Source organism: Arvicola amphibius, chromosome 9 (genome assembly GCF_903992535.2).
Source record: "Arvicola amphibius chromosome 9, mArvAmp1.2, whole genome shotgun sequence".
Classification (NCBI taxonomy): Eukaryota; Metazoa; Chordata; class Mammalia; order Rodentia; family Cricetidae; genus Arvicola; species Arvicola amphibius.
This window is the reverse complement of record NC_052055.2, coordinates 74,904,158-74,916,410: the sequence shown is the minus strand read 5'-3', so window position 1 is coordinate 74,916,410 and position 12,253 is coordinate 74,904,158. Positions and strand designations below refer to the sequence as shown.

General features: G+C 44.6%; 1 protein-coding gene across 1 annotated transcript in view; it reads right to left on the bottom strand.

The window, feature by feature from the left end:
- Positions 1-12,253, bottom strand: part of LOC119823731 (CD2 associated protein) — a 119,141-nt gene that overhangs the window by 82,428 nt on the left and 24,460 nt on the right. The window contains 4 exon segments of the mRNA XM_042055758.1: positions 6,335-6,433; positions 8,558-8,683; positions 10,533-10,723; positions 11,548-11,622. Of these exon segments, the coding sequence (XP_041911692.1) occupies positions 6,335-6,433; positions 8,558-8,683; positions 10,533-10,723; positions 11,548-11,622 (491 nt within the window).

Genomic DNA, 12,253 nt, shown 5'->3' with positions numbered 1-12,253 from the left:
AAGTCAGAGCAGCAGCTCAAAGCTAAAACCTGCAGGCAAGATCAGAAGCAGAGGTCATTTCCTGTCACACTTTCCATGGTCTGTTCAGCCTGCTTTCTCATACAACCCAGGGCTTGTACCTCTCACAGTAGGCTGGGCCTTCCTATATCATTCATTAATCAAGAAAAGAATTGGACGTGGTGGTGTACACCTTTAATCTCAGCTCTTGACAGACAGAAGCCAGCAGACCTCTGAGATTGTGGCCTGCCTAGTCTACATAGTGAGTTCCAGGCTAGCCAGGGCAACAGAAGTGAGACTCTGTTTCAAAAAACAAGGAGGGGGGAGGGAGAGGAGGAGGAAGAAGAAGAAAAGAAGAAATATACATAAGACAGATAGAAACAAAGGAAAGAAGGAAGGAAGAAAAGGATAATCCCTCACAGACATGCCCACGGGCCAATCTGATGGAGAAAATTGCTCAGCTGAAGTTCCTGAGGTGCAGCTGACAGAAATAACCAACACACCTTCTTTTCTCCATCAGAAGCACGTCTCTGACTTGGGCTGCTCGTTCCCCCAACAACTGTATCTCCTAGGCCATATCTTTACCCGTTTCTCCCATCTGTACTTTTCCTCACTAACTTTTAATACTCTCTAGATTGCCAATCCGGTTTTCCCAGTTTAGTAAGCCCTACCTACATGGCATATTTTGGATTTTCTAACCTTTCCTCACTACCAAATACATTTTCACAGAATACCTTTGACCTTAGTCAGGCGGCTGTCTTTTTCCCAGAGTAATTCTGGACCCAACTGCAGCCACTCTAAACCAGTGACCTTTCACAAGATAGCAGTTTATAATAGCGATGCGTGCCTTCAAATCAATCACGCTCTTTCTACCTTGACAGTAGGAGCAACAATGACATTCAGAACAGCAGCCATCATCTGGCCTCTTGGCTCAGACACCGTCAGATACAGTTTGTTGCCTCCTCAGACATGCCTCTCACTGTAGCTCTGGAGGCAAGCAGTAGGACTGTAGGGAACTCAAAGGGTAGTTAAGTGACCAAAGATCACATGACCTTGAAGCGGTAGAACCTGAGCAAAGACTACCAGACTAACTCTCCAGCTGACACTCTAGCCTGTTCTTAGTCAATTTGCTTCTTGAACTGGGATGTCTTCCTTTGTTGAAAGAAGAGGAGGGAAGGGGAAAAGGGGTGGGCAGAAGCACGGAAGGACTGACTCCTCCCTCTTTCTTTGTTGTGTGAGCCAACCAGGAGATGGCCTGGCACACATTACACACCATCCGTGAAGCCGATCCGTTTCCTTGCGTCAGTCACTGAAGATCTACTCTCGGCTAGGCACCAAAGAGGTGCTTGTGTAGCTGGGTAGCAAAAGATAGGAAGGAGGCATCATTCTTGCTGTTGTGTAGCTTAGGTTTAAACTAAGAAGCCAGGCTAGATATGGTAGCGTAGGCCTTTAATCCCTGCACTCAAAAGATGAGACCGAGTCTTGATAAAATAAAATAAAAAGGTAGCTCAGTGGTAGAGCACTTGCCTAGTATGTACAAAATACAGAACAGTTACAAATAAAGTCAAATAAAGAGTGGTAAGAAATGGTGTTTTACACCATGATCCTATGTCCATCAGGATGGACAACTTGGTCTACATAATAAGTTCTGGGCCAACCTGGGCTATTGAGTGACACTTGTCTCACAAAACAGAAGTAGGGCCTGCAGAGATGACTCAGTAGCTAAGAGCACACGCTGCTCTTGCAGAGGATCCAGACCAGGAGAGTTAACATCTATAACTTCAGCTCCAGGCACCTGTACTTATGTGCATACCCCCCCTCCACGCACACACAATTAAAAATAAAAACAAAAACCTTTTTGAAAGGGTCGGCCAGTGGATAGAGTTATAAACAGAACTGGATACTTTAAAAGCCAAGCATGGTGGCTTACACCTGTAATCCCTGCATTTGGGAAGCTTAGGGTGGCAGATCATCATGATTTTAAGTCCAGCCTGGGCGACATAGTGAGTTCCAGACTAGCCTGGGCTAAATATTGAGACACTGACTCAAAGGATCAAAATAAACAAATAATGAATAAATAAAAAAAGGAATGCAACTTCACTGTAACCCAGCTCCCCTCTCTGGTGTTTCCTGCCCTCTCCTGCATGACTCTCTTGAATATGATTCTCATGCCTCAAAAAAAAAAAAAAAAAAAAAAAAATCTGTGTTTAAACCTCTTCTGGGATACTCAGTGCATTTTCTCTTATAAAAAGGCTATTTTCATACCACTTTCATTTCCTGTTGTACAGTGAAGCCTTACGAGTCTGAAACTGTCCCACGCATCTCCACCGTCTCACAGGCTATGCGCACGTGGAAGGCTCTCAGGAGGGGCAGGCTAAGACGTGAACAGGGCTGTTGGTTGTTTAGTGGGGAGCAGTTTCTTCCCTAGGGTGTACAAGATTCTGGGCGTCTATTGTAACTAAACAGCAACAACAACTGCACTAAATACAACAGCATTTGAAAGAATAAAAAATTATTTCTTTACCTCTTCACGATTTCAGATCAAGGAATTATTTCTTCAGTATTTACAGTTAGTATTCAGGTATCTATACTGGCTTCCCTTAGGATCCTGACAGGATACATCCTCAGATGCAGCCACTAAGAGCACCCCCTGTGCACATCTGTTACTGTCCCTTCAACAGGCGGGCCTTGCCCACCCCCGTCTCTCTCTCTCTCTCTCCCACCAATCTTGTCCACCTCCCCTCTTTCTCTGTTTCTGTTCTCTCTCTCTTCTGTGACTCTTGTCCTCAGAGACTGGTCTCTGCCCCTTTCTCTGCTCCCTCTCTCTCCTCTTCCAGTAAACCTCCTATGTGAGCCCTGTTGCAAGGTGTGACTTCTCTTCTTTTTAAATAAATTACAACATTTACAGAAAACTGTGTTTTTGTGAGACCGCTTAAGCTGCCTTTAGATTCTCAATCCTCCTGCCTTAGCCTTCTCCCAAGTGCTGGACTCACGGCCACACACCGCCATATCCAGCTGCAAAGACTTCTAATGAATGAATGAGACTTATAGCAAATTCTTGGTGGAGATGTTGCCTAAGCTCATGATTCACACTTACTTTGTGTTCCATTATCATCTTCAGTGGAAATACTATAGGTTAAACAATTAAGTAACAATGTAAAATTATTTTTACATATTTATATTCTATTTGAAATACCATTCCAAGGACTGGGAATATAACGTAACTGATAGATTGCATGCCTGACATGCACAAGGCAGTGGATTCGCTTCCCAGTATGGCATAGAGCAAGAACGGTAGCAACGTGCCTGTTAACCCAGCCGTTGGGAGATGGAAGCAGAAGGATTCGGACATTCAAGGTCGTCCTCTGTTACAAAGAAGTTTAAGGCCAACCACACTAAGCTAATGACCCAGGTAAGAGGGAGAGGGAGGAAGGAAGGGAGACAGAGAGAGAGAGAGAGAGAGAGAGAGAGAGAGAGAGAGAGAGAGAGAGAGAGAGAGAGAGAATATGAATCTCAAAAACAGTTGTAGGGAAAGTTCAGTGGTTAAGAGCACTTGCTGTACCCTGGGTAGTGGTGGCTCATGCCTTTTATCCCAGCACTTTGGAGATAGAGACAGACAGATCTCTGTCAGTCTGAGGCCAGCCTGGTCTGCAGAGCAAGTTCTAGGACAGCCAGGGCCACATAGAGAAACCTTGTCTTGAAAAACAAAACAAACAACAAACAAGCAAAGAGCACTTGTTTTTGCAGAGGACACAGACTTAGTTCCCAGCACCCATATAGGGGTTCACAGTTACCTGTAACTCCAGTTCCAGGTTTTCTTTTTACCTACACACAGGCAAAACATTCATACACATACAATAAAATAAATTTGAATCTTTAAAAAGCCTTTAACCCCAGCAATTGGGAGGCAGGGGCAGGTGGGTCTCTCCTAATTCAAGGCCAGCCTGGACTACAGAGAGAGTTCCAGGCCAGCCAGGATTACATAGTAAGACCCTGGCTCAGTAAATAAATGAGTAAAATTTTTGTTTGTTTGTTTGTTTGTTTGTTTTTCGAGACAGGGTTTCTCTGTGTAGCCCTGACCACCCTGGAACTCACTGTGTAGACCAGGCTGACCTCTGCCTCCTGAGTGCTGGGATTAAAAGCATGCGCCACCACCATCACTGCCTGGCAAATAAATATTTTAAAATGGTTAAAATAGATTCAGAATAGATCTATCTTATTACTATTAGGTCATAAACTTTTCTAAAATACTGGGTACAAAGGAGGGGGGAAGGAAGTAAATACCCTTCGTGTGAGATGCTGGATGGATGTGAGTGTACAGTGCTTCCCATGTGAGCAGCCAGTCCTACCTACCAGAGGAAAGCTGGCCTTCCAGAGACCGCTGTCTACGCACACAAACACATATTTGTGTTTACACTTGTGTGTGTGTGTGTGTGTGTTTATCTACCACAGAACCGCCACCCTGTTCAAACCTTACCTCTCATCTGTTACAAAGAAAAAGCAAAAACTGAAGAAATCTAGCTTCTGACAACATCACAACCGCGTACCGAAAACATCCAAGAGTCATGACCTTCTGCTTAGAGAAGTAGTTCGTGCTTGTGTGGTTGAATCTAAAACCAGATGTAAGGGAGTAAGTCGGCCTTCAGAGACACGTCGGGTGTTTCGGAACCCAAGTAGGCAAAGACATGAAAGATCTGCAGAACGGAAAAGTCTTCCAGTCGCCACACATCAGCGCTTTGCCGAGGACCCAGGAAATGGCACGGGCGAGACACTGCTGGCAAGGACTTTCCGTGTCTCACTTAAGTTCCAGACCAGCGTCTCTTCCCCGAAGGAAAGGATCCATTGGCAAGTTTCTGAAATCAAAATGAAAGGGAAAGGGCTTTCCTTGCTGACTCTTCGAAGAGACAGGAATTGAAAGTGCCGGGGAAAGCTTTGTTTGGAGGGAAAGAACCTTGAGAAAGAGGAATTTGAGTTTAAGCAAATTTAGTGTGGTAGGGAGAAATGCCAGCCAGCTGCAAGCGTACAAGAAAATCACTTCTAATCACTCAGTCTGACCGTCATTAATTTGGGGAGAGGCGCCCTGGACCAAGACTGGAACCTCGTGAGCCCTATGTGCACCCCGCACCACTCAGCCAAGCACCCACAGCTCTCTGGCTCAGTTTCAGACTTTTCTGATCGGGCAAAAATTGTTTCGTGACGGTCAAGAGAGATGCCCCGACAGGAAAGAGCACTTCCTGTCTTCCAGAGGAGTAGAGTTCAATTAGCAGCACCCACATCACAGACTCACAAAGGCTTAAAACTCTGGCTCCTAGAGATGCCACACCCTCTTCTGGCCTCCCTAGACATATACACACATGCACATACTTTCACATAGATACAAGGAGAAATAAGATCTCAAAAGCAATTTGCCTGTTGAACAAAAGTCAAACAATGTACTCCAGAAATAGGTTTTAAAAAGACAGCATTCTAGATATTTCAAAGACCTCACTCTTTTTTCACATTTATTTATGTACGTGTGTGTGTACTCATCCCCCCCCCAGCCTCATGCAAGAGAGAGAGAGAGAGAGAGAGAGAGAGAGAGAGAACCATAGCACTCACGTGGCCATCAGAAGACAATGTGGGGAAGTCAGTTCTCTGTCCACCGTGTGGGTTCCAGGGCTTGCACTCAGTCAAAACACTTCTCTTGACACCAAGGCTGCTTTCGTCATCCATGGTGCATTGCTTCTAGCTTGGGCTCCCTTTGAAGAGCTTTGGATTCAGCTGGCTGATCCGTTGATTGGCTGCTGGGATGGCTCATCTAACTTTGTCCTTCCAGTTCCGGTGTGACCAAGCTATTCTTTTGTACCTACTAGAGCTTCTTGCTGGCTTCCCAGTTCTTCCCGTGGCGAGTCTTATATTTGGTTGTCTTTGCTGCAAACACTTGGAGGAGTCTTTCTTTTCCTGGTTGGACCCTACCTGATGTATTCAGTCAAGTATGACTTGATTGATGTTTAATGTTTGGAATTTGTTTGTTTGGTTGACATTTCATGGTGCTTTTATGCCATTTAGAAAGTTTAACCTGGCGTGGTAACACAGGGATCTACTGCCAGTCCTTGGGAGGTAGAGAAGCAGAAGGATCTGGAGCACAAAGCCAACCTTGCTTTATAGAGTTTGGGGTTAGCTTCGGCTACGTGAAGAACCTTGTAACAAGTCTTATTCCATCCCACCAGCCAGTTCCCACATAATGACATGAAAACTTCTTGTTAATTATGAAAGCTCAGCCTTCACTTAGTTTTGTCCCACTATCTCTTATAACTTAAATTAACTCATGTATACTAATCTACGTTCTGTTGCTTACTGTTCATCCTGTTTCTTCCGTGTCTCCTGGCATCTCTCTTGCACCTCCATGATCTCCTCCTCTTCCTCTCTCTCCTGAAATCCCGCATATACCTCCTGCCTAGAATTGGTCGTTCAGCTTTTTATCACAACTATCACAGCAAATACACCTTCATACAGTGTACAAATATCCTACAACAGAACTTGTCTCAATAAGGAAAAGAAAAGGAAAAAAATACAAAGCTGCATGTAGCTCTATTATCAATACTTTTACAAAGGTTTGGAAGCTTTTTTGCATGTGTTATGTGTTGAATGAGTGTGTGTGTGTGTGTATGTGTGTGTGTGTGTGTACATGTTCACTTATGTGTGGACAGAAGTACACACACATGCATGTGGCTCTCAGAGGCTGAAGTCTGGAATCATCCTTAGTAGCTCAACATCTTATCCACTGAGGCTGAGGTTCTCACTCAAACCCAGAGCTCACCAGCACCTTAGTCTAGTTATCAGTTTGTTCCAGGGATGCTGGCTCTTTCTTCAGATCACTAGGCTTCTCGATGGGCTGCCATGGATGGCTGGCACTTATGAGGTTCTGAGGATCTGAACTCAGACTCTCACAATAAGCACTTCAACTGCTGACCACTCTCCCCAGCTTCCAAGACTTTGAGATAAAACTAGACCTCTTCGCTTTGTCTTGCTATGCTGGGATCGTACCAGGGCCTTGTACATTCTAGGTGTGTACTTACAGATGTACTTACACCCCCAGGGAATTTTTATCTATTCTTAAATCTTTCATTTTTAAGCTATTTCTTATATAGTATAATATATAACCACAGAAGTATATATGTCATAAGTACAGCTTGATAGATTTTTCTCTCTTTTTAAAAGTTTTTTTTGGGGGGGTGGGCAGTGGTGGCACATGCCTTAATAATATGGGAGGCAGAGACAGGCAGATCTCTGAGTTTGAGGCCAGCCTGGTCTACAGAGCTAGTTCCAAAATAGGCAGGGCTACACAGAGAAACGCTATCTCAAACAAACACATAAACAACAACAACAACAGGAAGATTTTATTTTAAAAATTCTTTTATTTATGTGTCTGTGTATGTTTCTATGTGTGTGTATGTGTATGTGGGAGGGGGAGAGGCAGGTGCCTGTGAAGGCCAAGAAAGGGCATCAGATCTCCTGGAGCTGGAGTTGCATGCAATTGTGAGCTGCCCCACAGGAGTAGTGGGAACCTAACTCATGGACCCTGAAAGAACAGGAAGCACTCTTAACCTCTGGCCATCTCTTCAGCTCCCCCCCTTTTAAAATCATGTGTACATTCAGCACGCCTGTGTGCGTGTGCCTGCACATGAGTGCAGGTGCCTCCGAGGCCAAAGGAGGGTGCCAGGTCCCCTGGAACCAGACATACACTTCCTTTTTTTATAGGTAAGGGTGTGACACCTCTAGATTTGATTTGCGAGCACATGGATCAAGATTCTACTTATGCTTTTTTATTCTCTTCTCAGTGACTACTGATTCATAGTGTTTGAGAAGATATATATATATATATATACATATTCATATACATATTCATATAAATACACACATACATACACACATATACATGCATACATATATATGTGTGTGTCACCTCATGGTACTGGAGAGATGGCACCATTGTTTCAGAGCTCCTCCTGCTCTTGCAGAGGACCTGGTTTCTTCTCCTAGCAACAACATGAGAACCTGGTTTCGGTTTCCAGCAACAACATGGGGGCTCATAGGTATCTACAACCCCAGGTCCAGAGGACTTGACACCCTCTTCTGACCTTTGAGGACCAACACACACATAGCGCACATATAAGCATACAGACAAAACATTCATACACCTAAAAGTAAATAGTGAATAAAATAAATTACCACCATATCATATACCTAATTCTGCACATAATTGGTCAGTTTCTGGACTTTACTATATCTATTCATATGTTCATGTGTCAATATTTCTCGTTTGTGTGTGTGTGCATGTGCGTGTGCGTGTGTGTGTGTGTGTGTGTGTGTGTGTGTGTGTAGGCCAGCCTGGCCTATAGAGCAAGTTCCAGGACAACTAGGTCTGTGTGTGTGTGTGCATATGTCACACACACGCGTGCACACACACACATATAATGTTGGTTTGTGACTGTTCTCAATAAGCAGCTCAGGCTGGCCTTGAATTCACAGTGGTTCTCCTTCCTTCAGCCTCCTGAGTGCTAGAATTCCATGCACGAACCCCACCCCAGGCCTCACTGTTTCACAGTGTGGAATCCACAGTTGTGCTGGAATCTCCTCTTGCTGATGACTGGCCATCAGAGTGTAAGCTGCTTTAAGTGTGTAGAATAGCAAAGGGGATTTGCCCCTGCAAGACAGAAGGAGTCAAAACAGAAAAACAAACTCAATGCCAGTAGCAGAGAAAGTAAACTGTCTTGTATAACTCTGAGCTGATGTCGCCAGCCTATCCAGGTTCTGACATATGTAAATATTCAATAGAGAAGTAGCCCGGCTGAGCATTTTAAGTCCAATAAATGCACACTTTGGCTAAATTCAAGATGGAGTGGTAAAATCAAGTTTTAGCAAAAATGATCATTGATTAAAATCCCGTTGCATTAGAATAAAGGCAAATTTGTTGTTAAAATTATCATTCCAATTTTATTACTTAAATTGTAAGGGCCTGGGAAATGGCTCAGTAGATAAAGTGCTTGCCATGTAATCAATGTGGATCCTATTTTGGATCTTTGGCACCCATATTAAAAAGAGGCTTCTACGGTGACACCTGTAAGCCCATTGCTGAGGCCATAAGAGGCAGGAGGATCCCTTGGACTTGCTGGCCAGTTAGCATAGCTGAGTCAGTGAGCTGCAGGTTTAGTGAGAAACTCCTCCCCAAAATCAAGATTAGGAAGTGATTGAGAAGGAAACTTGCTGTGGCGTTCACATGTGACCGGCATATTCACAGGCACCTGCACTTGCGCTCCCACACACGAACACAAGCACACAAGCACACAAAATAAACAAGGAGTGGGCGGTGGCACGGCTCAGTGGCTAAAGGTTCTTTCCACCAAGACTGACAATCTGAATTTGAATTTCAGACTCTACATGATGAAAGGAGAGAGCTGACTCCACGGGCCGTACTCTGACCCCCACGTGTGTGCCGTGGTGGGCAAACACCTAAACTTATACACACAGGTCATCGTGCACACATACATTGTAGAGAAAAGCTCAGTTTCTTGTCACTCACCTGCTCCTGTGCTCCTGTTGTCATGGTAACGTGTCTTCTACAATGTTGCATAAAGGCACATGTTAACAGTAGTCTGTGGATGACCAGGATCCAGGCTTCCAATGTCCTTGCCTGGTTAGGGAACTCCTGTAATATTGTTACCAATTTTATGAGCTTCCTTATTTTCCCAGTGGTGATTGATAAGGATCTGCCTCGTAAACCAAAGTATAGGCATTGATTTCCCAGAACACCTTCTTTTCCTATTTTGAGACAGACTCTCTTGTTTATGTATTCTAGAATTTCATATCTTCCTGTGTCAGCCACCAAAATACTGGCATGACAAGTATATGTCACCATGAACACCTTAATTTTCTAAGCCACACATCTATTCCTAGAAGCACCAATTCATAAATATATGAATGAATGAAAAGTAAAAACTTCACTGTAGAAGGAACGGCGGGGTTGAGTCCCGCCACCCAGCCGCCGGCTAGCTTTACACCCGAAATAATTACACGGAAACTGTATTCATTTAAATACTGCCTGGCCCATAGTTTCAGCCTCTTATTGGCTAATTCTCACATCTTCCTTTAACCCATATTTAGTAATCCGTGTAGCACCACGAGGTGTGGCTTACCAGGAGAGATCTTAACCTGCGTCCATTTCAGAGAGGAGAATCATGGTGACTCACTATGGCGACTGCCTGAAGCTTCTCCCCAACTCTCCCAGAATTCTGTTCTGTCTACTCCGCCTACCTAATTTTCTGTTCTCTTAAAGGGCCAAGGCTGTTTTCTTTATTAATTAACCAATGAAAGTAACATAGACAGATAACTCTCCTCCATCACTTCACTGATTTGGAAAGGATAGGTTGCTTCCCCCAAACTCTTTCTCAACATTCAACGTTACTCTGAATGGAGTTCACTTCACGTTTTCTCCTAGGGATCCTGCTCACCTTCCTTGGCTTCTGTCTCCTTTTTATAGCCTTGGAACCGACAACCTTGCCTCTCTCTTGTCAAGCTTCAACCCTGCTCTGGCAGTGCCCTGCCTTCCTTCGCTCACATCTATGTATGGGTGCAGGTTGAGTGTTGGCGTGTGTGCACACGGAAGGCAGGGGTCAGCACTAGCTATCACTGCTTGGGAGTCATCAATCTTGTCCCTTGGTGGGATCCTCGCGTGTCCACCTGCCCTCTGTTGAAATCCAAGTATACAACACCACGCTGGCTTTTTTTTTTTTTTTTTTTTTTTTTTTTTTTTTTTTTTTTTTTTTGGTTTTTCGAGACAGGGTTTCTCTGCAGCTTTTTTAGAGCCTGGCCTAGCTCTTGTAGACCAGGCTGGCCTCGAACTCACAGAGATCCGCCTGCCTCTGCCTCCCGAGTGCTGGGATTAAAGGCGTGCGCCACCACCGCCCGGCTCACGCTGGCTTTTTATGCGAGTGATGGGGATCAAACTTGGGTCCTCATGCGTGTGTAGCAAGCACTTTACTGACTGAGCTACCTCCCAAGCCCCTCGCTAAGCTTACTATTCACCTACCGCAGCTTCCCGAGTGGTATTATAGGCTTTTATCAGCATAGCAGCCTCCTCCTGCTGCTCTGAAAGACACTTGGAATTATTTTAGGCCCACTGTAATACTCTAGGGTACTAAATTTAGCAACCTTAATTCCATCTAAATTCCCACTGGCCGTGTAATATGTCATATTATCCGCTTCCAGATATCAGGGTATAGGCCACAGGAGGCATCATTCTGCTTACCGTGCCAGATGTATTTATGCATCTTGTAGATCAAAATGATCGCGATTGAGTTGTAAAGAACATAGTCTACTCTCGGCTAAGCAGAGACTCTGTTTCGGTGGCCTTGGAACTATTGGCTGACTAATTAACTAAACTTAGCTAAGCCTCCCGCAGTCACTTTCAAAGAACGCAGTGCTGGACTAGGTGCAGAGTTGACTCTTGTGTCGTAATCTCTGGAATCTTGAGCCTGTGAGGCGAGCACCTGTGGGCGACAGTCACATCACCTCCGCTACATTTGGCTGGGGGATGGGAGGTGCCCTCTCTGAGCTGAGGCAGGAGGATGTGAGTTGGAGGTCAACCTGAACAACACAGGGAGACTCTGTGTCTAAAACGAAACAAAAGATGCTGCTGAACCACGTGACACCTGTTGTAACCCACTCCGATAGAATGACTCCTTCCGTCCCCGCTGTCCTCTTTCAGCTCAAAAACAAGGGTAAAACAAGCGCATCCAAGTAGAGAAAACCCAATAACATCAGGAATTTGGATTTTGGAGGAGGGTGGTGGTGGTGGTGGTGGTGGTGGTCTCTCTGTAGATCTGTCTGTCCTAGAACTCTCTCACTCTGTAGATCAGGTTGGCCTCGACTCAGAAATCTGCCTGCCTCTACCTCCCAGGGATCCGAATTCTGATGTTGTTTGTCTTTTGAGCTCACTAGCCTCCCACATGTAGTAGACGGTAGGGACAGATGCTAAACATAGCAAACAAGATACCTGCTAGCAAGTGGGTGCTAGTGACTCCTGCTATGTACTGCATCTTTGTGAAGGAAATCTAAGACACTAGCACAGAGCACAGAGTCAGAGGGAACCGAGGGTAGGTAGAGGGATATTTTATTTTCACTTTATAGCCTTTTGTCTATAACTATTGGAATCTGTAACTTTACGTGTGTACTGGTTATTCAAAACAAGCATTTTTAAATAGCATAGAGTAAAAAA